This window comes from Ipomoea nil, unplaced genomic scaffold, assembly GCF_001879475.1.
Source record: "Ipomoea nil cultivar Tokyo-kokei standard unplaced genomic scaffold, Asagao_1.1 scaffold3069, whole genome shotgun sequence".
Classification (NCBI taxonomy): domain Eukaryota; kingdom Viridiplantae; phylum Streptophyta; class Magnoliopsida; order Solanales; family Convolvulaceae; genus Ipomoea; species Ipomoea nil.
Genome location: NW_017619497.1, coordinates 9,544,595 through 9,571,778, shown reverse-complemented (window position 1 = coordinate 9,571,778; position 27,184 = coordinate 9,544,595). Strand labels below are relative to the sequence as shown.

At 36.4% G+C, this 27,184-nt stretch overlaps 3 protein-coding genes across 9 annotated transcripts; all 3 read left to right on the top strand.

Annotated features, from left to right (window-relative positions):
• The first annotated feature begins 7,201 nt into the window (after positions 1-7,201).
• Positions 7,202-12,512, top strand: LOC109165791 (F-box protein SKIP22-like). 6 transcript variants are annotated; one of them, XM_019314722.1, is made up of 3 exons: positions 7,202-7,347; positions 10,320-11,806; positions 12,288-12,512. In XM_019314722.1, the coding sequence occupies exons 1-2, from the start codon at positions 7,327-7,329 to the stop codon at positions 11,778-11,780; spliced, it is 1,482 nt and encodes a 493-aa protein (XP_019170267.1). In that variant the 5' UTR covers positions 7,202-7,326; the 3' UTR covers positions 11,781-11,806; positions 12,288-12,512. The 6 variants fall into 6 exon arrangements, with proteins under 6 accessions (XP_019170267.1, XP_019170268.1, XP_019170269.1 ...); XM_019314723.1 differs by having other exon boundaries at positions 12,265-12,512; XM_019314724.1 differs by lacking the exon at positions 12,288-12,512 and adding an exon at positions 12,115-12,237.
• A 799-nt stretch (positions 12,513-13,311) lies between these two features.
• LOC109164650 lies at positions 13,312-15,306 on the top strand. The gene is made up of 4 exons (XM_019313175.1): positions 13,312-13,599; positions 13,672-13,905; positions 14,680-14,745; positions 14,915-15,306. The coding sequence occupies exons 1-4, from the start codon at positions 13,447-13,449 to the stop codon at positions 15,062-15,064; spliced, it is 603 nt and encodes a 200-aa protein (XP_019168720.1). The 5' UTR covers positions 13,312-13,446; the 3' UTR covers positions 15,065-15,306.
• Positions 15,307-19,018: 3,712 nt separating this feature from the next.
• Positions 19,019-26,724, top strand: LOC109164667 (amino acid permease 6-like). 2 transcript variants are annotated; one of them, XM_019313196.1, is made up of 8 exons: positions 19,019-19,027; positions 19,109-19,154; positions 24,075-24,125; positions 24,276-24,500; positions 25,192-25,285; positions 25,406-25,623; positions 25,746-25,888; positions 25,965-26,724. In XM_019313196.1, the coding sequence occupies exons 2-8, from the start codon at positions 19,121-19,123 to the stop codon at positions 26,610-26,612; spliced, it is 1,413 nt and encodes a 470-aa protein (XP_019168741.1). In that variant the 5' UTR covers positions 19,019-19,027; positions 19,109-19,120; the 3' UTR covers positions 26,613-26,724. The 2 variants fall into 2 exon arrangements, with proteins under 2 accessions (XP_019168741.1, XP_019168742.1); XM_019313197.1 differs by lacking the exons at positions 19,019-19,027; positions 24,075-24,125; positions 24,276-24,500; ... (2 more) ...; positions 25,746-25,888; positions 25,965-26,724 and adding exons at positions 19,279-19,503; positions 19,605-19,698; positions 19,830-20,047; positions 20,159-20,301; positions 20,515-21,347 and having other exon boundaries at positions 19,043-19,205.
• The last annotated feature ends 460 nt before the right edge of the window (positions 26,725-27,184 follow it).

The following is a 27,184-nucleotide window of genomic DNA, read 5'->3' as shown; positions in this document are numbered from 1 at the left end:
CCTATGATGTAAAAAAAACCCCTGCACCATTCTCCCTTTTCATCACGGAGCACACCACCACAACTCGCTAACCCATTTCGTCTGCAGCTTCCATCAACATTAACCTTGAACCAGCCTTGCATCGGCTTTTTCCAAGAGATGTGTAAGTCAATGTAATTATTGTGCCCACGCCTTGCCATCTGCTTTGAATTAAACGCCCCCATCACCTCGTTGTCATACCTGTGCAACCATGCTATCTTCTGATCCGCAGGCATGAATATGCCATTGAAGATCTCTTCATTCCGCCATCTCCATATCCACCACAATCTGATGCAGAACCTCTCAGGCCATCCATCCGGAAATCCTTCCTTCGTGTCCCCTCGGAGATTCGCTGTTAGCCACTCAGCCCAGTCCATATTGCGCAGCTTCTCCCTTAAATGCCACCGCAAAGACTCCTCCCAGATAGGCTTAGCTGCTTGACAATTTTAATCTAAACAGTATTTGTGTGTATTATTGTATTTCGTTGAGATTCAAATTTTATTTTACTATATCATGGTGTTAGTTTTAGATGTAGTAAAAGTTGGGTGGATGAAATAATTATAGTTATTAGTATTTAGATGAAGCAAATAATGAACAAAATATACAAAGTATAATTATCTAGCCTAAAATATTGAAATTAGCATAAGGGAGTAATGGCTAAAGCATAAAATTAAAATTGGGTGGTAGTATTGAACGTGCTAAAATAATTAGTAACAAATGGTGCAAATGAAAATAAATCCCTAATAGTTTAGTTTTTTTAATATGAAAATGATATGATGTTTTATATATGAAGATTTCATGGAGTGAATTTATGAAAAATTTACAAAATGACTAATATATCATTAATAATCTAATAATTTAAAATTAAGTAATGTGTTATAAATAGATTTATGGTGGACATTAATAATAGTTTTGTAACGTTTGTAACGGATGTAACAGATGTAATTATCATTCATTATTATATGTTTTTATGGTATCTTGTATATATATCATTGTACTATGATGAATGAGATATGAAGAGATATCCTCCTTTTTCCCTGGTCTATTCTGTATTTTATTTTAACACGTTATCAGCACTTTGCTCGACGAATCTGATGGCACCGCTGCACCAAACTTTGAGATCATTGGCGTAATCTTGTTGGCGTCGACATCACCTACGGTGTCGTGTGGTTTTTCGAGATCGATGGAATTGTTCAAGATGGTCTTGCAGAGATCGAGCACGTCCGATGTTCTTGGATTTTTAGCGACTTCCCTTGGGTAGAGCTGACCGAGAAATGAGATACTCTTTTCGCCTATTCTCAATGTCGTTTCTTCTCCCGCACCACCGATCATCTAGACGACGATGTAACCCAGCGCCCAATTATCCCTAGGCGCTGAGTACGATCTCCATGTTAAAGATTCTGGTGGCGCAATCACAGACCATATCTGTATGCGTTCCCACGATTCAGGTGCCTCCGCAGCTCTTAGGCGCCGATGATCAAACGCAGGCGGCTTCGTTGTCTGCCTGTAGCTCCGCGAGGTTGGCCGAGAGCTCAGACCTGAAGGATCCCGATGATTCGAGATCTAGTGCCGCAAGGTCGCCGGAGAGATCAGGCCAGGTATTGCGGCACTGCAACAATGATTCTGGCGGAGCTGTCAGGAAACGTGGCCATGCGATTCTTTGCCGGAGGAAAAATCGGAACTTTGCATGTGTTGAATTGGAAGGCCTCGGTTCTGATTCTGCTGCCGCAGGCGTGGATCTCAATTGCTTCCATCTGGCAATAACGAAAGTTCCAACTCCATGAACATACATAATGAACGGATTTCTTGGAGTCGGATTTGCCTAAGGAAATTGGTGAAAGAATGCATTTTCAATGGCATTGGTGATAGATGAATATAGGAAGCCCAGTTGTAGTATGCATCCTGCCAGACCTTTGCTACACATTAAAATTAAAGATAAGTACTTATTGTTTAATTCTTTTATGATGTTCAATTCGTATGAATGCTTAGTACTGTCCTTGGGAGTAACATGTGCATAATACTAACCTATTGTTCCCAGTGTGATTACAAGTGCTATGGTATTCCTTATCAAATGAATTCCTATTTTTTTCTGTTGCCATTAGAAGCAGGCGGATGAAAATATTGCCGATTAAATATTCCAGCCAGAAAACTAAAGTAGCAGCAGATTAAAAATGATGATATTGTGATTTTATCATACCTATGCAAAACTACTCTGCAAAATCCTGACAGCAATGATTCTGTGGGCTGACATTCACTACTACAAATCTCACCAGGTTTTTCTCATCTCATAATGCAATTTATTGCTATAGATTGGTGAACCTGATTTTTTTTAATGAATTGTTTGAAAGCTAACTAGTTGTAGCTCAAGGATCATGCTTGCAAGGCTAATTATATCATGAATTTGTAGTATTTGTGATGTTTAAAATGGTAGTATGGATGAACACTCAGTGCCTTTTGATTTTCGTAGCATTTGTGATAAATATACAAATATTATGTGTTCTGGATTTTTTTTTTGCATATGGTTATATGTGATTATTAGTAGCTTTGAAACTGCGTGTTTGGGCGCATGTAACTTGATCACAATTGACCTAATTAGTGCTTTCCAGCGAGCATATATGATTGAATGCTATCTACATGTATCGTATATTCATACCCGTTGTCAACCAGTGGTCAATGATCTATGATGAGGTACAAAGTGTGGTCTTATCGTGAAGTATTACACAGTTTATGGATCAATGATGCTATAGGCCACATCTTAAATCCTAAACATACCATTGCCCAGAAGGCAACAAGTCATAACACAAATTAGAGATAACAGCACTAGGGAAGATTTCCCCAATGTAAAATTGGCTTTGTATTGTTTTAAAAGTTAATTGATGGTGCTAATTTGTTATACAAATTATTTCACATGAGTCTTTGGCATTGAAATAGATATCAAATCTAAGTATTTTGATAGTACCTAATCTTTTTAATATAGTTATACCTAGAAGGTAAACCATGAGTACTAATTTATTCGTCACTCGTTAGCTCGCCCGTCAATTATGATTGTCACATTGTACTCCAGTAGTAGTACATGACAAAATTATCTTGCAACTTCTATTTCTAATGCTATGCTCCTCTCCAAAAGTCAAAATTGACTACATCATGCTGGTTTGCCTGAAGCAAACAAATTAAGAATTTTTTTTCACATAGTAATCACTGCCTGAAAATTCTGACCGGCGCAGTTTGAAAATTAAATTCGTGAAAACTACTTCTTGAACTCCTTTTGGTATGAAATTTTTTCTGGAGAACCTAGACTCGTGATATTTGATGTCTGTAAAAATATTTTGTTAAAAATATGCTTTGGTTATTCCAGAAAAATTTGTAAAGTTCTGGCAGTGTGCTGCCAGTTATTTTTCTGCCTGGCGCAGTGTTGGAAACTTTTTTGGAAAAAATACTTCTAGACCTTTGATTGGCATGAAAATTTTTATGTACATTCTAGATTTGCAGAACTTCGTATCTCAAAATTTTTTTTGCCAAAATGTGTTACCGTTTCCCCCCAGAAAATTCTGCAATTTGGGTTAAAGTTGCTGAAATTTGCTATCAATTTCAGTATCTTGAATTATTTGAGCACCTTGAGAAGTTGATTATTTGAGAATATACACATATATTTGCATGATGATAGCAATACTCGCATTGCATCAGACTTGGTATTTGAATGCCTAATTGGTTTTTGGGATAGCAAATTATGATGTTGGCAACACAATTTCATTTGTTCATAATGTGCTCAGAATTTGAGAACTTCTATTTGTTCAAATTTGCTTTGTAGCTATGTGAACCATAAAACAAAGAGGATTTGTTGTTTTCTCTTGTTGATAACAAATATTTGCTATAGGCCATGAATGCTACAACGTCAAGCAAACTTTTAAGACAAATATTTTTAAAAGCATAGTATTATTGAGCTTTAAATCATAAAACATTGAGATAGTTCTGTTAAGGTGCACCTGTCGTTGCTAAACCTTAGATTGCATGTGATTAAATGCTACTATGATCTGTTAAATTTATTTGCATAAAATTTGTTAGGCTTACTGCTGCCCGGGCATTGTACAATGCTCTTGGCTTTGCTCAAGCAAAATTTTAACAATGATATGGAGTGGGATTATATTATGAGAGTTGTGGCTTCACCAGAAGTGAAAATTAGACAAGATTTTTTTTGAATGTTTGGTGTCTAATTTCATCAACATACTACGAGATGTTAGCTCCATGCATGCAGGTTTTTGCTCATATTATTTATGACATTTTTTTTCGGAAAGTAAATTAAGCATTTTTGGAGGAAATATATTTTTGGGGACCTTCAAAATTGAAAAATCAATATGGTGATCCACTACATATCACATACGCTAGTACAAGATGCATTTCCCTATCTGCGTTCATTTTTTTTAGTATGCAACCCTTCTAGCTATATCCCATCATGAGAAATCAACAATGATGGTTGCATTATAAGATCTTTTCTCGGCATTAGGGGGAGATTTGAAATTTCTAATTAATTAAATGCCGAGAAATTGATAAAAATCTTCAAACCCATGTACTAGCCTTATCAAACCAGAAGTTCAGACATTGAACAAATTATCTGCTAGAAATTCCAAAGAGTGACTAAGTCCATAAAAAATATTTTAAGAGTTGAAATCCCCAACTAGGACTAAACATCTCTACCATTATGCCAGAAGCATATATTGGTTTAAGAATTTACAAAACTAGATCTAGTATAGAAATTTCGTCACTCCAGAAATATAGAAATTTTATCCTGAAGATATTCGTCTAAGAGGCGGAAACCCCCAGTAAAATTGTAGGTGCACCAAATAACTAAAATACTGGGGAAGCGGAACAACCAAATCCAAATATTTTTGGAAAATGCCATATATTTGGTTGATACAAAATTGCCATGTGTATAAAAGATATTTACAAAGCGGTTACAGTTGTCGACAACATATTTTGCCTTTATTGCTCATAAATACTTAAGTCTGGATCCAGAAAATGAAAATAGTAGTATAACGCCTGCAGCGTGCTAACTGTTTTCATAGAAAATAGCAATTAAGGCATACAAATCAGAATTCGCTAATAAAAGGCGAGTGGAGGGTTTTCGCAGAGACCCAATATTAGTCATGGCTTTATATTCCGCTATTCAATAAAACTAGCAGTAAATAAATTAGATATGTAGCTAACAGTTATAGTTATCACATGTTTATATGGGTAACTTGTTACTTATATTTAAAATCCTTGATGGATTTTCTCAAAATGTGATGAATGAAAATCACAAAATAAGAAGTATAAAAGTTAGTAAGTTACTAACTATGATCTTTCTTATAGTCAATAAATTGACTAAATGTATTTTCTCCCCCATAACAAATTATGAAAACATATTATCATAAAAATGCCTAGTAATATTAAATGTGATTAGGAAACTTAAATATTGTTTCCTCTTGAAAATATCCTAAATATATCCTCTAGTTCATCTTGAAAAATCCCTAATGGATTTATAATTCCCGAAATGAGGATTTATTTAAGTGTCATTATTTACTCTTTAAAGAGTTGCGAATGGGGTTATTATCCTCATATAGAAGGAATAATATGTACCATTATGTGCTCAATAAAGAGTTGATAATAGACTTATTTATTATCTCAGTCAATATTTATGGTTGTACTCTTTACAAGATTTCTCTATACATTTTGGAAATTTAATGTATAGGATATCAAGATTGTTATCTTGAGGGGGAGTATAATTTTACATGAATCAATCCTGAAGATTGCTGACTAACGACACATACATCATGTACTCTTTTTCTCTTAACTAAGTTTTTCCCACAGGGTTTTCTTAAGTTAAGGTTTTTAATGAGGCAATCAATACAATACATGATTTTACAAATATCATGTACTCTTTTCTTCAACTAGGTTTTTCCCATGCGGTTTTCCTAGTGAAGTTTTTAATGAGACATGAATATTTTTTTCTATTGTACTCTTTTCTTGTCTAGGTTTTTCTCACGGGGTTTTCCTAGCAAGTTTTTAATGAGGCAAGGTCATGGACAAATAATGTCCAAGGGGGAGTGTTATAAATAGATTTATGGTGGACATTAATAATAGTTTTGTAACGTTTGTAACGGATGTAACAGATGTAATTATCATTCATTATTATATGTTTTTATGATATCTTGTATATATATCATTGTACTATGATGAATGAGATATGAAGAGATATCCTCCTTTTTCCCTGGTCTATTCTGTATTTTATTTTAACATAATGGACTAAAACTACTTTAATCATAATTTAAGAAAAAATTGTATAATTAAAGAGTCATTTTCCGTTCATTTTACTTATTTATTTATGATTCAAATTCAAATTTACTATCAAATAAATAAACTACTTTTAATTTAATTTTTTGTTTTAATAAAAAAACTACTTTTATAACTAATTACTACTTTTACAACAACTCACTACTCATTATTAGAACTAACTACGGAGTAGTATTTAATGAGTTTTTTGCACTTTTAGTCCCACGACTATAGTGGCACTGGCAGAATTGATCTACGACTTTTGAACCTTGCAATTTTAGTCCACGACTATTGATTTTTTTGCAAAAATGGTCCTTCCGGCCACTTTTCCGTCAAAATTTCACCGGAAAAAAAAAATTATTTATTTTTAGTCGGGTTAAAATTGACATTTTACTTATCTCAAAAAATTAAAAGAAAAAAATTGATATTTGACTACATACAATATTACTAGGCTACATACTACTGCCCCAGGCAACGGAGTACATGTACCACTCCAATGCTGCTGCCGGATAACCCAACTAGCCCGGGGAACGTCACGGTCGCTCCGCCGCTTACTGACAGCCCTGCCTGCTCCAGGAACTCTGCCGCCTGGGGCAGTAGTATGTAGCCCAGTAATATTGTATGTAGTCAAATATCAATTTTTTTCTTTTAATTTTTTGAGATAAGTAAAATGTCAATTTTAACCCGACTAAAAATAGATAATTTTTTTTTCCGGTGAAATTTTGACGGAAAAGTGGCCGGAAGGACCATTTTTGCAAAAAAATCAATAGTCGTGGACTAAAATTGCAAGGTTCAAAAGTCGTGGATCAATTCTGCCAGTACCACTATAGTCATGGGACTAAAAGTGTAAAAAACTCAGTATTTAATTCCCGATTTCAAGAAATGCTAGATAGCAGAGGGTAAAGAGAAGATTCAAAATTGGCGGTTCGATTTGAAGTGTAGTATCAAGAATTTAGAAGTACAGTGAACCGCCGATTGTGCAATTTTCTCCGGCGAGTGACGATGAAGCTGAAACTTAGATCCGTCGAGAACAAAGAGACCATTTCGGTCGACGTCCCTCCGTCTACCACCCTGCCGGAGCTCAAACGCCGCCTTTCTCTGGCACTCCCGGCATCATCCGCTTTCTCTATGCATTCTTCGGAGTCCATTCGTCTCTCGCTCAATAAAAAAGATGAGCTTCGAAGCTCTTCACCTGATGAAACGCTCGAGATGCTAGGTATTACGTCTGACGACCTTATCTTCTTTGCCATTAATTCCAATGTTCAAGAATTGTCTGAATCCCAAATTACCACTGGTTTAAGCCCTAATTTACCGGCTGAATTGACTGATTCTATCAACCTGAGCGAGAAATCCCCAGAATTAAGTTCCAATTTAGCGGTGGAATCGACCAATACGTCTGATTTCAACAGCCTGAGCGACAAAGCTCCAGAGATGGTTTCAGTCGGGGTTGGGAAATCGTTTTCAGTTCCTGGATTCTTAAGGAAAGTGTTCACGGAGGAGTTGAGTGATAGTGATGGTGGCCGTGATCTGAAGCTCTTGCTGATTGCTGTTCATGCTGTTCTGCTTGAGTCTGGGTTTGTTCGTTTGGACCCGATTTTGCATAAAAAAGTACCGAATCAATGGAATTTGACAGAACCGCAAGTTAGTATCCTCAGTTATTCACTGCCTGAGATTGTTGATGGTGATAATGACCAGAACAGCAATGCTGTTCCCACTGTTGAGCTGAAATTTCAAACCCTAGGGAAGTTTGTGATAGTTTATGGTTCCCTATCTGGCAATTCCTCAGTGCATTCTGTACAGCTGGACAAAGATCACTTGGTGCCATTCTTGAATGTTGTATGGTCTAATTGCGGGTTATCTGAAGAAATTGCTGGTAAAGATGGCCTGTTATCGACTTCTCCTGAGAAAGAGATCTTGGAGTTTTGGAGGACTGTGAAGGATGGGCTAGCATTGCCATTGTTGATTGAATTGTGTGAGAAAGCTGGTTTTGGACTCCCTCCGTGCTTTATGCGCCTTCCTAATGAACTAATTCTGAAAATTCTGGAGTTGCTACCTGCTGTCGACTTAGCAAAGATGAGTTCTCTGTGCTCAGAATTGCGGTTCTTGGCCTCAGATGATGCCCTTTGGAAACAGAAGTTCGAGGAGCAGTTTCACCAGTTTCACAAGTTTGGTATTGATGATATGTATACGTTTCCGGATGGGGTCAATTGGAAGCAGAAGTTCGTCGCAACTATGGAACTTCACAAGCGTTTGACAAATTTTCGCAGAAGAAGATCTTTTGGTCCGGGGAGATATGTAAATCCTCCATTTATGTGTCCTTGTCCTAGGCATCCCCCTCCAGATATGCTTCCTTGGCAGCCCATTATTATCAGAGATCGTGATCCAGTTCTACCGCCATTTGACAATGTTTTCCTCCATTGTAATTGCAGAGGGCCCTGAATCAGGAAGAACTTTGCTTAATCATGGTTAGAACCTTTTGGATTTTGAAGTTAGTAAGACAGAAACACAAACCACATAGTATATGTTTACAGAGATATGGTACTCCAAGAGTATATAGTAATATGGTTGTCAAATGTTAATGTGTATAGCTTTCTCAAAGTAATATCTCAATGAATTACACCATGTTTGATGCACATTTCATCTTTATATCCAAACACTTTACTCTTATGCAAAACCCCGACTAAAGATTATCTTGATTGAGGAGGAATCTAAGAAGCAAAAAATGACAAGTATAAAATTACTTATGATTGAAAATAAACTAAATTGTAAATTTAATATGTTAACTTAGTATAACTTTTTCTTGTTATATGTAAATTACTATTTTTGATATCTCATTGAATTCATACCTAAATGGGCAATACACGTAATTTAGTGATTTTAATATGCTAATTGATTGTGTGTTGAGGTTTATACAAAAAGTGAATGCAATGAATTACTATTTTAATCTAAACTGTATTTGTGTGTATTATTGTATTTTGTTGGGGACGCAATCCTTATTTCACCATATCATATTGTTGATTTTAGATTTAGTAAATGTTGTATGGATGAAATAATTATCTTTATTAGTATTTACTATTTAGATTAGATAAAGTAAATAATGAGAAAAAAAAACATACAAAGTATAATTATCTAGTCTGAAATATTGGAATTAGCATAAGGGAGAAATGACTAAAGCATGAAATTAAAATTAGGTGGTAGATCTTTAATGCGCTAAAATAATTGAGAACAAATGGTGAAAATGAAAATGAATTCCTTGTGTTTTTTTTTTTTTTAAATAAATATGAAAATGATATGATGTTTTATATATGAAGATTTAATGGAGTGAATTTCCTTTAAAAAAAAAAGGAATAAAGTTCAAATTGGCCATTGAACGTAACTTGAAAATACAATTAGTCCACTGAACGAAAAAAGTGCAATTAGGCTACTGAACACTCCAAATGCATGCAATTTCACCTGATAGCAGGTTACCATCAATTTTAGCAGGTTACCTGCTTACGTGACAGCTAAATTTGCATTTTTAATAAATTTAATAATAATTTTTTTAAAAAAACATTTAATTCTTTTTTCAATTTTTAAAAATTTATTATTAAAACTTATTGTAAATTATTTAAAATTTATTTAAAATGCCAACTCAACTGCCACGTAAGCAGGTAACCTGCTATCCGGTGAAATTGCATACATTTGGAGTGTTAAGTGGCCTAATTTCACGTTTTTGGAGTGTTCAGTGGTCTAATTGAATTTTTTTGTTCAATGTCTAATTGCATTTTCAGATTACGTTCATGGCAAATTTGAACCTTATTTCAAAAAAATGGAGTAAATTTAAAAAAAAAATTACGAAATGACTAATATATTACTCCGTATTTAATAATTGTCTTAAAAAAAATATTATTTAATAATTTGATAATTCAAAAATAAATTATCAGTGATATCAAAATCTATAAGTAATAAGTAATGGACTAAAACTGCGATTGTGCAATTTTCTCCCGCGAGTGAAGATGAAGCTGAGACTTAGATCCGTCGAGACCAAAGAGACCATTCCGGTCGACGTCCCTCCGTCTACCACCCTGCCGGAACTCAAACGCCGCCTTTCTCTGGCACTCCCGGCATCATCCGCTTTCTCTATGCATTCTTCAGATTCCATTCGTCTCTCGCTCAATAAAAAAGACGAGCTTCGAAGCTCTTCACCTGATGAAACGCTCGAGATGCTAGGTATTACGTCTGGCGACCTTATCTTCTTTGCCCTTAATCCCAATGTTCAAGAATCGTCTGAATCCCAAATTACCACTGGTTTAAGCCCTAATTTACCGGCTGAATCGACTGATTCTATCAACCTGAGCCAGAAATCCCTAGAATTAAGTTCCAATTTACCGGTGGAATCGACCAATACGTCTGATTTCAACAGCCTGAGCGACAAAGCTCCAGAGCTGGTAGATCAGGGAGAGGAAGAAGAGGTGGAAGTCATGGAAATCGATTGGGAAGAAAAAGATGCGGACGTGGTTGGGAAATCGTTTTCAGTTCCTGGATTCTTAAGGAAAGTGTTCACGAAGGAGTTGAGTGATAGTGATGGTGGCCGTGATCACAAGCTCTTGCTGATTGCTGTTCATGCTGTTCTGCTTGAGTCAGGGTTTGTTCGTTTGGACCCAATTTTGCATAAAAAAGTACCGAATCAATGGATTTTGACAGAACCGCAAGTTAGTATTCTCAGTTATTCACTGCCTGAGATTGCTGATGGTGATACTGACCAGAACAGCAATGCTGTTCCCACTGTTGAGCTGAAATTTCAGACCCTAGGGAAGTTTGTGATAGTTTATGGTTCCCTTTCTGGCAATTCCTCAGTGCATTCTGTACAGCTGGACAAAGATCACTTTGTGCCATTCTTGAATGTTGCATGGTCTAATTGTGGGTTATCTGAAGAAATTGCTGGTAAAGATGGCCTGTTATGCACTTCTCCTGAGAAAGAGGTCTTCGAGTTTTGGAGGACTGTGAAGGATGGACTAGCATTGCCATTGTTGATTGAATTGTGTGAGAAAGCTGGTTTTGGACTCCCTCCGTGCTTTATGCGGCTTCCTACTGAACTAAAGCTGAAAATTCTGGAGTTGCTACCTGCTGTTGACTTAGCAAAGATGAGTTGTCTGTGCTCAGACTTGCGGTACTTGGCCTCAAATGATGACCTTTGGAAACAGAAGTTCGAGGAGCAGTTTAATGCTGATTGGTTTCGGAATGGGGGCAGTTGGAAGCAGAAGTTTGTCGCAGCTATGGAAAATCGCAAGCAAAGGAAAAATATGCGCAGAAGAAGAGTTTTTGATCCACTGAGATATGTAAATCCTCCATTTATGGGTCCTTGGCAGCCCCTTATTATCAGAGATCCTGATCCACTTCTACCGCCATTTGACAATGTTCCTCCTCCCTCATGGTGGGCTAGTCACGTGCCTCGTTGTAATCGCAGAGGGCCCTGAATCAGGAAGAACTTTGCTTAATCATGGTTAGAACCTTTTGGATTTCGAAGTTAGTAAGACACAAACACAAACCACATGTGCACACATTCTATGATTCTAAAAAATTTCCAATGAAGTTGTCGTAATATATGTTTACAGAGATACGGTACTCCAAGAGTAGTTATCTGGTTGTCAAATGTTAATGGGTATCGCTTTCTCCAAGTAATATTCACTATGTTTGATGCACATTTCATCTTTATATCCAAACATTTGATTATGGTTCAGCATTATAGTTACCGTTTAGCTGTCCAATTCCTTACAGCTCATCTGAACAGCATATCATTTCTGCAGTTGTATGGCAAATTCTCGTGCTTATTGCTTAACTTCATCTGTGGTTACTAATCACAACACTTTATCACCATGGCCACATGTTTTGTCATTTCATATGCTGCAATGTTTTATCCCTGCTCCAATGTCGCCCTGAATTATGTTGTTCTGGAAACAGATATTGATATTCTCTGGTGACAGATTCTAGCATCAATAGCCAAGGAGGCATCAGAGCTTCACTGACACAACAACTATGGCTTTGTTTTCTGTTCTTGCATAGAAATACTGGAAATATGGCACTCTTTAGCTAGCTGTAAATCTGTAATAAGCTGATAAAATTGTTTGTTAGGAACATGAATTCCATGGGATTGATTGTTAGCAATACCTTAAAGTTGATTTTGGTTAAACGCAGTGGTGTTTTTTCAGATTGCATTGTGAATTGTGAACTCAAGGTTCCTGGTTAATGACTGTTTAAATACTATAGGATCATTTATAACTTAATGGGATTCAAATGAACTTTATATGCATCATCTTAGCTTCATACAAGAAAATGCTGTAATAAGTTATGAAGTGACAAGTTGTACTTGATTTGAATTTATAGAGGTCTATACTAGGCCTCATGGCTCTATAAACCTTTCGGGTTTGATTTGAACTAAATTCGGTGTAACTTAATTATAACTATCATGGGCTTAGGGATGTCAATTGTACCCGCACTAGATGAGGAACTCAATTCTCTGTCCTTACGGGGAAGGAGATAGGGACAGGGATCGGGGATGGGAATGCGGAATTGCGGAGAGATATGGGGACAATTTTAGATTCTCTGCAGGGGATGGGAAGTACTCTTCCTGCTCCGTCTCCGATATATATATATATATATATATATATATATATATATATATATATTTACCTTCAGTACATGAATACTTTACTTTTAATATATTAAAAATATATTTTTTTATTGTAATTCATAGTCGACACAACACTTTTTGAACCAACGATTTTGTGGTCTAATTAAAAATCTTTTCAATGGGAGGGGATGAGTTTGAATTTTGATTGAAACGGTAAAAAACGAAAAAGTAGATATGAACAGATACTATTAATTAAAAAACATTTCAAATGGAAGGTGATGAGTTTGAATCTTGATTGAAAAGGTTAAAATATATATATATATATATATGAACAGATATTACATTATAACGGTAGTATTAAAAAAAGAAAAGAAAAAAAAGGCAATCAACTAACTCTCATAGTGGATCATACATTCATAGTTCATACCCATGGCGGCTCTCTGGTATCAAGACCTGCTCCAGCACGAACGATTAGGCGTTTTCACCTACTGAAACTGAACTAGTAATTGCCAATGGCGGCGAGGCTCACTTTGTATCCTAAATTGGTGCACCCTTCTCCCCCTCGCTTCAATTTTCAACCTCGTATCGACATTCTTCCCTTTCGCATCCGGGGAACCTCTTCTTCCTACCTACAAGCTTCTAGGCGCTTCTCCACTTTCCCTCAGGTCCGCCTTTTTCTTATTTCTCATTCTTTACGCCTTTCTCGATTAATTTACCACCACCACCGCTTGTTGTAGGAAGGTGATAAGTTGGTGGATGATTCTCGATATCGGAGTCAACGTCGGGGCGGCCGGGTAGGTATAGAATTGGGAGGGTATGACTTTGATGAGGATGAGGATGAGGATGAAGAAGATGAAGATCGCAGCTTGGACCTTCTGATTAAATTTGTTCAGAACGTTTTCAGAAAAATCTCGAGGAAAGCTAGAAAGGCTGTTCGATCTGTTTTGCCGGTCGCCATTTCCAGCCAATTGGTATTTCTCTACTTCTCTGCATTTGCTTCACTTTGAAATCTATTTAGTTTATGTAATTCCCAGTTTGTGTTTGAATCATAATCTTCACTTGCCATAGCCCATAAACTAATGGAGGAGAGAGTTGTGGCCATCAAAGCTCAGGAATTTTCGATTTTCGATAATTAGATCTTTATGTTTTTGAGGTGCTTAATCCAATGGACATTGACAAGTATTTGCATTAGTGTGTCTATAATGCTTTGAATGGGTTTTAAAGGTCTTATTCTTGGCCAATTTTGTTTGAGAAATACTAAATTTATTTGAACATTAGTAATATCAGTTAGGTTTGAGCTACTTGTGACCAAAAAATCGTATCTTAGTAGCGGGATTTAGATGTGTGCTGACTACTAAGTAGTAGTATACATATCATACTACCATTTCTTTGACAGTTGATGATGCTCCCTTTCTAATGTTCAAATTTGAGAGGTCAAAACAATTTAAGTTTGGTCTTTTTGCGGGGATGACTCCAAAAGGGGCTATGTTTCAGGAGTGATAAAGATAAGATACTCATCACGAGCAAAAACTTTTAAGCAAATACTCTGAATTAAGGGGATATATTTCTCTATATAGGACAGATTTCTATCATTTGTAACTGGCCAAAGCTTCTTATTCTTTAATGACAAGTCCTGTTTTTTAAAGATGAATTTTATGCAGTGGATGATGTTTCTTACATTTCTTCTCCCTTTATTTGTTATGTTAGTTAATGTTATGCTCAAATATGTTCTTTGCTGGGTGTAGGTTGGATTTTCTGTTAATGGTGTTATAATTTTGACATTTTTATGGGTTCTGAAGGCACTTCTCGAGGTAATTACACCCTTTCCTCTCTGGTGTAATTCTTATTTTTCCGTCACTTGACTTTCAACAAAGCTTTATAATTAGTGCTCATGATCCTTTAAAGTCAACGATGTAGTTCTTCTCGTGATATCCTCTCTGTCAATGACTTCCACCACACTGCTAAAGTTTCTCTCCCCAGGTAATTTGCACCCTTGGGAGTGTGGTATTCGCCAGTATCTTACTCATCCGCGGAATATGGACGGGCATATCATACTTACAAGATACCCGGAATCACAGAATAGATGACGAAGATCATACTGTATGGACAGGTGCACAACCTGCAAGCTAATTGCCCTAACGGTGAACAAGAACGATGCCTTACACACTTATGGAGTCTATGGCGCTCTGGCGATTAAAAACCCAGTTTTGAACACTGAACATTGACACATAGCATGTATTTGTTCAAATAATGTATACTAATTAAAATTCTCAATAATGTATGAGCACAGGCTGATAGCAACTTCAAACTTAATTCTCAAAAGCAGTAAATTTGCTGTGAATGAATGAACTAGAATTCATTGACTTCTAATCCTTTGCAGTCCATGGTGTTATTTACCAAATTTGTAAATGTTCCACCCAGGGAAGTAAGAGATAATAATTAGCAGTTATAATATTACTGATTCAACAATATAGAGCAATTCAAGGCATATTTTGTTCATCTTCTCCAATTCACTTTCATATTCTGTTATGTTTTTGGTTATATGTCTAGCTCAGCCTGTTTGATAGTGACGATTGAGCTTATGAGATTGTTTGTTAGCAAGGATTTTCTGTAATTCAATTCGACTATATATAACTTAGGGTGTGTTTGGTTGATGAGTTTTGCCCATGGGAATGGGTATGAAAGTGATTTTTATTGTTTGGTTGATAGGTTTTTAGAACACTACTATGAGTTTCGAATATCCCATGAATTGAAAAATTCATATCCAAATAAAATAATAGTTTTTATTTTCTTATTCATTTTCAAGCACTACTATTAGTAATCATTCACATTTCACCCTACTACCAAACATGTTAAATACTTTCACCAAAATCCATTACCATTACCAGGTATTTGATACTCATTCCGATTCCGATTCTCATGTGCGAACCAAACACACCCTTAATTTGTTTCTTAGCTTAATTGTAACTCAATTTTTCAAAATTTTAATTACCAAAATGATCATTTAACTATAACAAAATTATTAATTTGGTCTTTGACTATATTTTTTGCTTAATTAAGTCTCTTAACTTTAAAATTTTTAACCATTTTGATCCGGCAAGTTTTTAGATTTTTGTGGTCCTGTTAGCATAAATAAGTCAGGCCCTACCAAAATTAAAATCTTTAAAACTAATATCGTAATTTTTTCTAATATATACTATCTTAATCCAGATATCAACAAAGTAAAAGCATATTTGGGGAGACCATTTCTCTCTAATGTAGAAACGATCTCTCATGTCCGTTTCTGCTCATACGAAAAATTTCAATAGTGTTCTGCATTGATACGTATTTGAATGAATATTTAGCAAATTTTTAAAGGATTAAAGAAATAGTAACAATTTTATTATCTAAATATATAATAAAAATTTTATCCGTGCATCGCACGTGCATTGCACGCGCACTGTACGGATAATTGGGCAATTATTTGCTCGAATTCAAGCAAGGATAACATCAAAAAACATAATTGATACAACTCATTTTATCAATTGCATTATATAATATGAGTATAGGGGTCTTGTTAATTTCAGTCTCTGACTTTCAAAAGTGTCAATTTAGTACCTTAACTATGCAATTTTTGTCAATTTTGGTCACTCTGGCCAAATTTCTGGTCAAATTTCGCCAGAAAATTTTAATAGTTAAAATAATGAGGGTATTTTGGTCATTTCACGCATCTTTTCTTCTTCTCCGGCGAGTCCATCCCTTTCTCTCCCGTTTCCGGCGTTCTTTCTCCCTGTAAACCCTATCTTTAATATCATCAAGCCTCCTTTCCCCATCATCTTAGTTCATTGCATTCGTCGAAAACGGGGGAGGAAGGGATGGATTCACCTGGAAAAAAGAAAAGAGACGTGAAATGACCAAAATACCCTTATTATTTTAACAATTAAAATTTTCCGGTGAAATTTGGCCGACAATTTGGTAGGAGTGACCAAAATTGACAAAAATTGCATAGTTAAGGTACTAAATTGACACTTTTAAAAGTCAGGGATTGAAATTAACAAGACCTTATAGTCATAGGACCAAAATTGAAATTTCCTCTTCATCAAAATATTCTTAAAGATTATAACAAATTCATTCCGTGCAACGCACGGGTAATAATAATAATAATAATAATAATAATAATAATAATAATAATAATAATAATAATAATGTGGTAAAATGACGTCGTTTTGGTAAATTGTGTGGGGAATTAACGTGACAAAAATGTATGTGTATTCAGTTATAAAATTTTGTGTTTTCAGGTATAAAATTATATACATTCGAAACAGGGGATTTTTATCATTTAAAAAAATATTATGTGTTTTCAGATATAAAATTCTGTGTTTTCTATTATATAATTCTGTACATTCGAAACATGATAATTTTCAGTTATACAATTATGTGTTTTCAGGTATAAAATTCTGTGTTTTTTATTATATTATTATGTACATTCGAAACATGGGGATTTTCAGTTATAAAAATTCTGTGTTTTCATGTATAAAATTTTGTGTTTTCTATTATACAATTCTGTACATTCGAAACATGAATTTTTTTTTTTTTTTTGTAAGGAGTTAACAACAGACATGCAAAAAAGGTACAAAACGATGTCATTTTGGGCCACAGCGCACAATGCATTGCGCCCCTGGTGCACGGTATAATTTGCATGTACACTCCCCCTCGCCAAAATAACACCCAATGTTCATCAAGATTGAACAAATAGATCAATATCTTTACAAAATTTGTAAAGTAAAGTAGTCAACTTCAATAAATGATCATAATATCATTAGCCCCACCGTAAAATAATGAAATAAATGCATATAATTACTATTCTACTATAAGTAAATTGCTATATGTATCTCAATAGTTTACATGTCTCCATTCGAATTGAATTTGCAACCCGCATTGACAAGAGAAACAGAGATGTTAACTCCCTGAGGTAGGCAAATGAATACATAGCCCTCCACCTAACAATAATTGATATTGAATTCACACCATGTTAACTGGGTAACTGGTTCTTATCCATGAATGAATGCTTACTTATTAACTATGAACGTCACTGTAGTAATTCTAATACAATTACTGATTCAACAATATAGAGCAATTCAAGGCATATTTTGTTTATCTTCTCCAATCCACTTTCATATTCTGTTATGTTTTTGGTTACATGTCTAACTCAGCCTGTTTGATAGTGACGATTAAGCTTTATGAGATAGTTTGTTAGCAAGAATCTCTGTAATTTGTTTCTTAGCTTAATTGTAACTCAATTTTTCAAAATTTTCTTTAGAGTTAATTACCGAAATGGTTCATTAATTATAGTGAAAATATCAATTTGGAAACTTCCGTTTACTACCAAATTGAAAATTTCACTATAGTTAAGACACCATTTCAATAATTAACTCTTTGATTTAATAAGAGAGGAAATGATGCATGTGAATATGTGATAGACCGAAATGGTCCATTGACTATAACAAAATTACCAATTTGATTTTGAGTAAACGAATGTTTGACAGCTAAACAAACGAATAACCAAATTGATTAAGATTTTTAAAATTGGAAAAAAAATCAATGATCAAATTGATAATTTCAATATAGTCAAGAGACCATTTTGGTAATTAACATGTACTATACACTCCCCATTGCCAAAATAACACCCAATGTTCATGAAGATTGAACAAATATAACGAATTCAATTTTTATCAATATATTTACAAAATCTGTAAAGTAAATTAGTCAACTTCAATAAATGTTCATAATATCATTAGCCCCACCGTAAAATAATGAAATAAATGCATATAATTACTATTCTACTATAAGTAAATTGCTATATCTATCTCAATAATTTACATGTCCCGATTCGAATTGAATTTACAACATGCATCGACAAGAGAAACAGAGCTGTTAACTCCTGAGGTAGGCAAATTAATTAATACATAGCCCTCCACCTAACAATAATTAATATTGAATTCACACCATGTTAACTGGGTAACTGGTTCTTATCCATGAATGAATGCTTACTTATTAACTATGCACGTCAGTGTAGTAATTCTAATACACAGATATATAGAGAGAGAGAGAGAAGTTTGCCTTATATATCCTCCATTTACAATATTAGCTAGCTAGTATCCTTTTTCACATATAGATAGATATAGAGAGAGGGAGAGATTTGCAGAAATGCAGAAAAGTTTGAGTCTTGCTGTTGAGGAAGGTGGAGGTGATGATCTGAAGTATGATGAAGATGGTCGCTCCAAAAGAACTGGTATATGTATTTCAAAGAAAATTTATGCATGAAAGATTATTTTATTTTGTATCTAATGAAGTTTATTATGTAGGGACTGTTTTGACTGCGAGCGCTCATATCATCACGGCAATAATCGGGTCGGGAGTTTTGTCTCTGGCGTGGGCTATTGCGCAGTTAGGATCGGTCGCCGGACCGATTGCCATGGTGGCCTTCTCCGTCATCACTTTGTACACTGCGTTCTTGCTCGCCGACTGCTACCGTTCGCCGGACGGCAAACGGAACTACAGTTACATGGACGCCGTCAGAGCTTATCTAGGTATATATATATATATATATATATATATAATGTTCATCAAGATTCAATTTTTTCTCATAAATATCTCTGCAAAATCATACCTTTTTTCTGTGTTTACACAGGCGGCGTGCAAGTGAAGTTCTGTGGGGTAGCTCAGTATGCCACTCTTGTTGGGGCGAGCATTGGGTACATAATCACCGCCGCCATGAGCTTGCAGTAAGCACTGCAGATCGAAAACTCATTTCTTTTTTACTTTTCTGTCTGAGCATATAACCATGAATGTGCAATCCAACTATCAGCTTAGGCTTTTAATTGAGATGAAATTACATAGTTTAGTCATCATTTAGGGCGATTGTAAGAACAAACTGTTACCACAAGCATGGCCGTGGAACTGAGGGCTGCATTCCATCGAAACGAAGCTCGATACTCATCTTTGGAGCAGTGGAGGTTCTGCTTAGCCAGATACCAAATTTTCACCGCCTTTGGTTCCTCTCCATTGTTGCAGCACTCATGTCTTTTGGCTATTCTTCCATTGGGATTGCTCTCTCTGCAGTTAAAATTGCAGGTATTCAAAGTTAAACTCGTCAGATCAAGAGTTTACCACTACGCCAAAAGCTATTCAATACTTTATTTCTTTCTTGATTGGCTGCTTGTATTGTATGGAATGTTTGTTTAGGTGGGGTGGATGTGGAGACGAGTGTAACGGGGGTGCCCGTTGGGGTGAACCATTCGACCAAAGACAAGATGTTTAGTACTTTCTCTGCATTGGGGAACATTGCATTAGCCTTTGGGTTCAGTCTTATTCTGATTGATATACAGGTGAGCTAGCTAGCCTTATTGTTCTTGTTGAGCATATCATCATTAATGTGCAATCTAACTATCAGCTTAAGCTTTTAGTTGAGATGGAGCACATGCTTCAATTTGCTATCAGAGCCAGACCAAATGTCATGAGTTTGAATCTCTACGTCACCCAAAGTGACTATGCTTCAATTGTTCTGGATTGGGGAGGTTATGGTGGTGGTTTTGTTGCAGGACACACTGAAATCTTCGCCACGAGAGAGGAGGGCGATGAAGCAGGCGTCGAGCATTGGAATTCTGTCAGCCACCTTCTTCTACCTGCTGTGTGGGATCCTTGGGTACCTGGCGTTCGGGAATGCAGCACCGGGGAACCTCTTGACAGATGATCATGGGTTCTACGAGCCCTTCTGGCTCGTCGACCTGGCTAACGTGTGCATCATCGTACACCTGGTTGGGGCGTACCAGGTTGTCGTGCAGCCAGTTTTTGCCTTTGTGGAGTGTTGGAGCAGAGCCAGATGGGGTGGGGTTTGGTTCATCACAGGGGAACACACCATAAGGTTCCCATTCCTGGGAAATTTTAGTGTTAGTCTGTTCAGGCTGGTATGGAGGACAGGTTTTGTGGTGTTTACTACTGTTGTAGCCATGATTTTCCCATTCTTCAATGCCATTCTTGGCCTCCTGGGATCCATTGCCTTCTGGCCTCTCACCATTTACTTCCCCGTCGAGATGTACATTTCGCAGGCCAAGATCCCGAGACTCTCCTTCACATGGATTTGGCTGCAGATTCTGAGTTTCTTCTGCTTCGTCGTCTCAGTTCTTGCTGCAGTTGGCTCGATTTGCGATCTAGCCAAATCTGTCATGCATTTCAAGCCCTTTGCATAGATAGAATGCCAGAAGGTTATGGTGACTACTTAATCTCTGTACTTATGTAGCCAGAGCCATAGAAAAGTTTCAGAATAACTCATCATTTGCTGTAATTTTGAAGCTTCTAAGCAATCTTTAATGTCAAGCTGCACTATCTTTCTGCTGGGAAACAATAAACTGATGAGAATCATGCTTAAAGCAAATTCAGAAGCAGTATCAGAAAAATGCAGGCATCTGAAATGGCCTAATCTGAACCAATTCTTGATAGACTAGGTGAATAGCAGGTTATATATATATCACAATATTTGAACTATAATTTCTAAAGAGAGTAAGGTTTAAACATAAATGTATTATTATTCTTTGATACGGCTAGTCGAAACGAGTTAATTTGTCAAGAAATAAATAAGTTGGGTGGAATATGATGACCCAAATTTTAATCTTTAACAATTGAGCTATCATTAGAAATATACTGAACTACAACAAATTATTAAATCCAACCCTCCTCAATTATATGTGTTGGTTTTATGACTTAGGGATAGTTGGACGGCGTGTCAACTCTATCGTAAAAATACTTAAGAAAAACGAGAGAGAATTTTGACAGAGTAATAGTGCTCACAGAACCCTCTACAATGTGACTCCAGAAGTATTTATACAAGATACTTGGACCTTGAAAAATGTAAAGAAGAAGAAATTAACAAATTGAACTTAGGAAAGTTTATATACTGCTATGTATATTTCCTAATGTAAGAAAGGAAATTCCACGCCAAATCTAATAAGAATCTCCGCCAAATCTTCTTCCACCACCCCCTAAGTGTTGCACCCGGTCGAGGCCCATCCGATTGCCTAGTCTGGTTGCTGGACCGAGTTGACTAGCGAGCTAAACATGTGGTGGGTCGGAGCTAGGCTACCGAGGCCCCCCCAACCCTTTAAGTAATCCCACCGCAATCTCCTGACCGTCCAGGGGCACTCCTGACTGGGTACCCTACTAGGGGTATCCATCAATGTGCACATGCACTTAAATATAACATTTTCATTAACCGGGTAGTTTTGCGTAAACTAGCAGAGTACCAATTGAACTACAGGGTGGACTATGCCTTCTCCTGAATAAAAAATCAGACTTTATAGCTAGGACTGAATACAAATTAGTATAGTATCATAGTGGTGGAGATACTGAGTGCGGTATGAAAATAAAATTTAAAATAAAAAAACTTTTTTACTTTGTCCATTTAAATAGTCTTTCTCTCTAACTCTTTTGTCTCAGACCACTGAATGTTTCATTTACTCATATTAGGCAATTTTTTATAGAACAGATTCCTATTCTTAAATCTTTAATGATTAGTCCTTTTAAGGATGAATTGTATGCAGTGGATGATGTTCCGAACGTTTCTTCTCAGTTATTTGTTACGTTAGCTAATTTAATTCTTAATTACACTTTATTCTCAAGAAAAAATTCTTAATTACACTTTTAATTGAACCGTCAACATATATAATAACAATACAACATATATTCCACCATAAAAAGGGTAATAATTGCTGTCAAAATTGGAATAGGATTCCCAGAATTCATGGAACCTGACAGGCTAAAAATTAAGCATACTTTCCAACTGTTAACTGCATCATATCATATAATATCATCAATGATCAAATTCAGTGAATTGACATTTGACAAGGGTCTATAGTTTTACTCAACCAAAGTTGACTACAATACATTCATAACCATTAATTGTGCTTTCTCCCCCACCAAGCAGTTAGTCAGAGAGGAAATTATTGCATAGGATTATCATTGTACAGGAAATTAAGGGGGCGTTTGGTTCAGGTTATATTATATAACCAAGGGAATGTGACATTCCCGAGCTTACATTCCTATGTTTGGTTCATTTTCTCTGAGGGAATATAACATTCCCAGGGAATGTAACATTCCCTCTACATAGGATTTTGAAGGGAATGTGATTCCCTTCATTTTGTTAGGTAATGTAAGATAACCTTGCATATTTATGAATTTTGTCATTTTAATTCTAATTATTTAAAGATATATATTTTATGTTAGCTTATTATTATTATTAATATGATACCGTTATCTTATTTATTTAATTTAATGATTAAATTTATTAAAATATATGAAAATATGTTAAGGATATTAGATATATATATATATATATATATATATATATATATATATATATATATATATATAAAGATAACCCTAAACCAAACATGATAATATTACATACCTCAATTTTAACCAAACACGGGAATCTAACATTCCCAGTAATCTAACATTCCTAGCAATCTAACATTCCCTAAGGTAATCTTACATTCCCTAAGGTAATCTAACATTCCGTGAACCAAACGGCCCCTTAATATTTGTTCTGATTAAGGGAAATTTTTTATGAGTCTTTCTAGATCCGACTAATCCCTGTTCGTTCTAGGAGACATGAGAGTTGGTCTAAAGCGAATTGTGATATGTGGAAATTAAATCTGCATTATTTCTAGGATCGTTTCCACCAAGAACCTGTCTATTAACCTTATAGATTTGAGCAAATTATGATTATTTATTGGGTCACAAAGTCATATTTATTGGATCCATACAATCTGATAGTAGCAGTGAATTTTTTCATTATTAACAAAAATTAACCTAATGATTGATTTAAATCGAGAAGGTCTAAGTCATTTTAACTTAAATCAAACTTAAGAAATTTTATAGCTACCGAATCAACCACTTTTGGGTAGACCCAGGGAATTAAATATTTTCCATGAATGAATTCTCGCTTTTTAACTGTGACCGTCAGTGTAGTAATTCTGATAGAGAGTTCAGTTTCTTGTGTACTGCATAGATAGTAGTATCATATATATTCAACATTCCCGGAGAGAGAGAGAGAGAGAGAGATTTGCAGAAATGCAGAGAAGTCTGAGTCTTGCTGTTGAAGAAGGTGGAGGTGATGATTCCAAGTACGATGAAGATGGTCACATCAAACGAACTGGTATATATATATTCCTGCTATATCTCTCTTCAGTTCTTCAAAGTTCCCATTTTTGTTGCAAGAGAGATTCTTTCTTCTGTTAACCCAGAAAAGAAATGGAAGATTGAAGCTGAGGAAGATGGTTTGTTTGTTAATGTTTGGATTATGTAGGAAATGTGTTTACGGCGAGCGCTCACATCATAACATCCATAATCGGGTCGGGAGTTTTGTCTCTGGCATGGGCTATTGCGCAGCTAGGATCCGTCGCCGGACCGGTGGCTATGGTGGCCTTCGCCGTCATCACTTTGTACACCTCGCTCTTGCTCGCCGACTGCTACCGTTCACCGGACGGCAAACGGAACTACACTTACATGGACGCCGTTAGAACTCATCTAGGTATGTACGCACCAAAAATCACACCTTTTGCCTACTCTAACTAAGTTGGTTACGAATTACTCCCAATAGAAACTCTAACTAAGTTGGTTACGAATTACTCCCAATACAAATTGCCTATTAATATATTTTCTTGGCTTACGCTGATCAGCTAAATAACAAATTTTACTATTGGAGTAAAGATTGACCTTCTTGATTTTACTAATCTCCATTTGCACCGGACCGGTCCAATTAAGGAACAAATTGGTTTTTTTATACGAGAGGAGGGTTTGAACTCCCGACCTCTCTTAAGGGATGAGAGTTCATGGCCACTCACGCCAACCAAACTAGTTTATGGACAACCTAGTTTAAATCTTCATAATCCTTTATTAACTAGAGTCACAAGACTGGTTTACCAATTACACTCTCCGGTAGTGGAATCACACATTTGGCAAACTCTAACCAAGTTGGTTAGACCGTTGACTTGGTAATTATTACAAGTTTTACTCCCAACTAGAACGACCTATTAACATTTTTTATTTGAGTCAGTCAACTATGCACAACCTAGACAGATTTATCTTTGTTTGAGGGCTAATATCACAATAGTGGATTACCTTGTGCACACCCTCCTGCGGGTTTTCCCCAAAAAATTCACACCTTTCTTCATACATTTTGGTGCATTAAACACCCTAAATCCCTCTCTTTCTCTGCACAGGCGGCATGAAGTTCAAGCTTTGTGGGCTAGCTCAATATGCTACTCTGATTGGCCTCAGCATTGGATACGCCATCACCACAGCTTTAAGCTTGCAGTAAGCACTGCATACAGTAAACTTACTTCCTTCCATCCATTTTCTGTCATCAATGGAATAGTTTAGGATACATCTGTGAGAGCTTATTACCTGGTTTAATGGGTTTTAGTCATCATTCAGGGCAATTGCAAGAACCAACTGTTACCACTTCCATGGCCGTGGCACTGCGAATTGCATTCCATCAAAACGAAACTTCATACTCATGTTTGGAGCAGTGCAGGTTCTGCTTAGCCAGATTCCAAATTTTCACCAGCTTACCTTTATCTCCGTAGTTGCTGCCATCATGTCGTTTGCTTACTCCTCCATTGGGCTTGGCCTCTCTGCAGCTCAAATCGCGAGTAATGCAAATTTTGCAATGCTTATATATACTGGAAATTTTTACAACTGAACTGCAGGTTCTTGCAGGACAGTGTTGTAAGACTTCAATTTCTTGGTTATGTTGTGTTGGATTTTTGTTTAGGTGGAGTGGAAGTGAAGATGGGTGTGACGGGGGTGCCTGTTGGAGCGAACCATTCAATCAAAGACAAGATGTTTAGTACCTTCTCTGCACTGGGAAACATTGCATTAGCCTTTGCTTTCTCTTTTGTTCTGATTGAAATACAGGCAAGCTAGCTAGCCTTTTTATTGGTGTTTTGATTCTGGGCTGGAATGGAGTTTTAGTGTGGAAATTGTGTTGCAGGACACGCTGAGATCTTCCCCGAGAGAGAAGAGGATGATGAAGCAGGCGACGAGTGTTGGAATCCTGGTGGCCAGCTTCTTCTACTTGCTGTGTGGGATTCTGGGCTACCTGGCATTTGGAAATGATGCTCCTGGGAACCTCTTGACAGATGATCATGGTTTCTACGAGCCTTTCTGGGTCGTCGATTTGGCCAACGTTTGCATTATCGTGCACCTGGTTGGAGCCTACCAGGTGTTTTCGCAGCCGTTTTTTGCACTGGTGGAGTCCTGGAGCAGAGCCAGATGGATGGAGTCTCAGTTCATCACAGAAGTGCACACTGTCCATATCCCATTTGCAGGAGATTGGAGTTTTAGTCCTTTCAGGCTGGCCTGGAGAACAGCATATGTAGTGTTCACCATTGTTGTGGCCTTAATCTTCCCTTTCTTCAATGCCATTCTTGGCCTCCTGGGATCCATTGCTTTCTGGCCTCTCACCATTTACTTCCCCATCGAAATGTACATTTCGCAGGCCAAGATCCCGAGACTCTCCTTCACATGGATTTGGCTGCAGATTCTGAGTCTCTCCTGCTTCGTCGTCTCAGTTATTGCTGCAGTCGGATCAGTTCGGGATCTAATCGATTCTGTCATGCATTTCAAGCCCTTCGAATAGAACCCCAGAAGCTCATGCCTCATATATTCACAAATTGAATGTAATCATTGTAATGTACTGCAACTTTCATAGTTTTCTGCATTATACTTGCATGCATTTCCAGGTTCTATTCTGTTAATTCGTCTTTGCATTCTGTCCTTCATATGTCCCACTGTAAATTATCTTGTCAAGTTGAATGAAAGTTAGACAATTTAACATTAAAAATAGGAAAAGGATCAAATAAGCTCTCGGTGGAGACATTATTGACTCTTTGTGCTTCAGTAGGTTGAGAAAGTAGTTATGTACAGATACTACATTGTTATAGAGTCAGTATCATTCAAAAAAGCTCTCGAGCTTTACTTATAAAGTCAATTAAGCCCATAATTACAAAGTCACAATTAGATCCATAAACATATCATTTTGATGAACTGAAGCCCAACAACCCGTTAATGACCTATTATTGCAGATCACAAAAATTCCGGTGACATTCCAATTAACTCCAATGAATTTCTGATCAACTCCGCCAAAATTTAAAGGAAAACACGAAAAAAGTGACCAAAAGGTCACATGCCGGAAAAAAGGCAACCATTTGG